General features: G+C 41.6%; 1 protein-coding gene across 1 annotated transcript; it reads left to right on the plus strand.

The window, feature by feature from the left end:
• On the plus strand, window positions 1–2,357 carry LOC18094678 (uncharacterized). The gene is made up of 5 exons (XM_006369027.3): window positions 1–658; window positions 884–1,036; window positions 1,151–1,292; window positions 1,625–1,866; window positions 2,055–2,357. The coding sequence occupies exons 1-5, from the start codon at window positions 212–214 to the stop codon at window positions 2,259–2,261; spliced, it is 1,191 nt and encodes a 396-aa protein (XP_006369089.1). The 5' UTR covers window positions 1–211; the 3' UTR covers window positions 2,262–2,357.
• The last annotated feature ends 394 nt before the right edge of the window (window positions 2,358–2,751 follow it).

The raw sequence follows: 2,751 nt of genomic DNA on the forward strand, positions 1-2,751 counted from the left end.
TTAATCCAAAATAATCTATGATGGGATTTGGTGGGCGTTGAAAGAATCCAAATTGATCTTTTCCTCCCAGAACATGAGAAGAGAAGGGTTGTGCAGAGCGTCGGCTTCCCTCCATGTATTAATTTATTAGTTTACTGTACTCTAATAACATCTCACCGGAATTATCCCCTCCCATAAAACTTAAACGACACACAAAAACACACGCGCATAAATGTGGTGGAGATCGGCGTCTTTCATTCTCGACAAACAACAGAACGACGCCGTTCCCAAACTACGCAACCCGCCCGACACTCTCACTCCCCCATCTCCACCGCCTCTCTCCATGCCCGACACTCTCCAAAACCCTAACCCTCAAAACAACATCTCCGCGTATTACCAGACACGCGCCGCCCACCACGCTGTCGTCACCAGCGACTGGCTCGCCCAGGCCCAGGCAGCCGTCGGCAGTGACCTGGACGGCGCGCCGGAGACCGGTGTCCCCACAGTCGCTGGAAAGCCGTTTAGTGTGATCGATGAGTTTAATAGCTGGAGGAAGCAGCCTGACTTGGCGGAGGCTGTGGCAGCGATTAGGGCGCTTGCGGCCGTTATTAGGAACTGTCAGGCTACTACTATGATGGAGCTTGAAATTGAGCTTAAAAAGGCCTCTGATTCGCTTAAAGTGAGTATGTTTTGTTGCTTTTAAGGTTTTTTTTTTTTTTGTGTGCTAATTGTGATGTTGTGATAAAGTTTTGATCTTGAAGAACAGCTATGTGCTTAGAATTGGAAATGAAGGTTTTTACTCTTTGTAATTAACAATGATTTTTAATCAACGAAGAGGGATTTTATAGATGTGATTTGTTTTTAGTGTTTGCTTGTGATGATTTACACTGGTAGTTGTTTCCAGTTGTGGGACACAACCTCCATATCTTTGACAGCAGGTTGCGATCTGTTCATGCGGTATGTAACCAGAACTTCTGCTTTAGAATACGAGGACTTTAATTCAGCTAAATCTCGGTTGATTGAACGTGCAGAGAAGTTTGGAGAGATATCTTGCAAGGTATTTTAGCTAATTACAGCTTTATGTCGCAATTGTTTTGCTATCGGGTTGTTTCCATGTGCTGCTATTCATATGAATATTGAGAGTAGAAGGAATTGTTGTTTGATATTGCAGGCGCGCAGGATCATTGCCATGCTTAGTCAAGATTTTATCTTTGATGGTTGCACTATTTTGGTGCATGGTTTCTCCAGAGTTGTGTTGGAAGTTCTGAAAACAGCGGCTCAAAGTAAAAAACTGTTTAGAGTTTTCTGCACAGGTTTTGTTTCTCAACACTCTTGCACCTGCTTAGAGTGTCCCTATCTTACTTAACATCACCTTGAACATTTATTAGCACAAATTTTGTAACTTGCATATTGCATATTTTCTCATCGCCATTTGCTTCGTAAAAAGCATGGGCAGAAAGAGAAACAAAAATCTTAATTGAAATGTGCTTTGCCCATCTGTTAAGCATGGTGCTGGGCTCAAGAAATTTGTTTCTAATGTATAGCTGCTCTGTCTTTGGCCTTTAGATTTGAGACCGACCTTTACTTTTATGTGCTTCTATACTGGGCTACCAATTTACAAACTTTTCATACTTGTAAATTGCAGAGGGAAGGCCTGATAGGACAGGCTTACGGTTGTCCAATGAGCTGGCCAAGCTTGATGTTCCTGTGAAACTCCTTATAGACTCTGCTGTGGCATATACTATGGATGAGGTAGACATGGTGCTTGTTGGAGCAGATGGAGTGGTTGAAAGTGGAGGAATAATAAACATGATGGGAACATACCAGATTGCATTGGTAGCCCACAGCATGAATAAGCCTGTTTACGTGGCTGCTGAAAGCTACAAGGTATGCCAACCTGTACCTTTAGGGTTAAATAGATATTCGTTCAACGCTAACTCTTTGGTAATCAACCAGCTGGAGGCAGCACATATTTTGAACCAGTATTTTATTATCAACAGAAATTTAACATTGGAGTTTGGCCTATGGATTTGGTTTTCAAATTTCTACTTACATATTGACACTCTATTTTGCAGTTTGCTCGTCTCTATCCATTGGACCAGAAAGACATGGGTCCTGCTTTACGCCCTATTGATTTCGGGGTTCCTATTCCATCGAAGGTTGAGGTTGAAACATCGGCTTGGGATTATACTCCTCCTCAGTATCTTACTTTGCTCTTCACTGATCTTGGTGTATTGACTCCATCTGTAGTCAGTGATGAGCTCATTCAGCTATACTTGTAGTCGTATTTGAATGTAATTTTAGACACAGTACATATCTTGGATGCGTTTGTATTTTATTTTTGACAATTTTGAATTCAATGCATGAGTATTCAAGTAGAGTCACAGAGGCAAAGTTGTAATTTCCCAAGTTCGATCTTAGGTGAAATTTTGGTGAGGAGGCGAATTTGATGATCAAGAGCAAATGAGATCAAGTCCTTTGCGGGTTGCAACTTCAAGAATTTTCTTGAGCGGATGCAATTGGCAAAAGCCGATGAAGGGTCAATCATCAACTCAACCAAGCCCTTCTATCAATGGCAACTTTCCTCTTCTTTTCCTTCTATTTTTTGGTTTTTTGTTCTTGCAGTTTCATCACCTGTTTGGAGAAGTTCTTCAAAAAATACACTGCTACAGGATCAAAATAAAGTTGCAGTAGTAAACACGTAGCTGAACTTCTGGCAAAGAGCAATGAAGCATTTTTTTTGCACAATCTGGGGTACAGACCACAGAGGAT

The sequence above is a fragment of the Populus trichocarpa genome, chromosome 1, assembly GCF_000002775.5.
Source record: "Populus trichocarpa isolate Nisqually-1 chromosome 1, P.trichocarpa_v4.1, whole genome shotgun sequence".
Classification (NCBI taxonomy): domain Eukaryota; kingdom Viridiplantae; phylum Streptophyta; class Magnoliopsida; order Malpighiales; family Salicaceae; genus Populus; species Populus trichocarpa.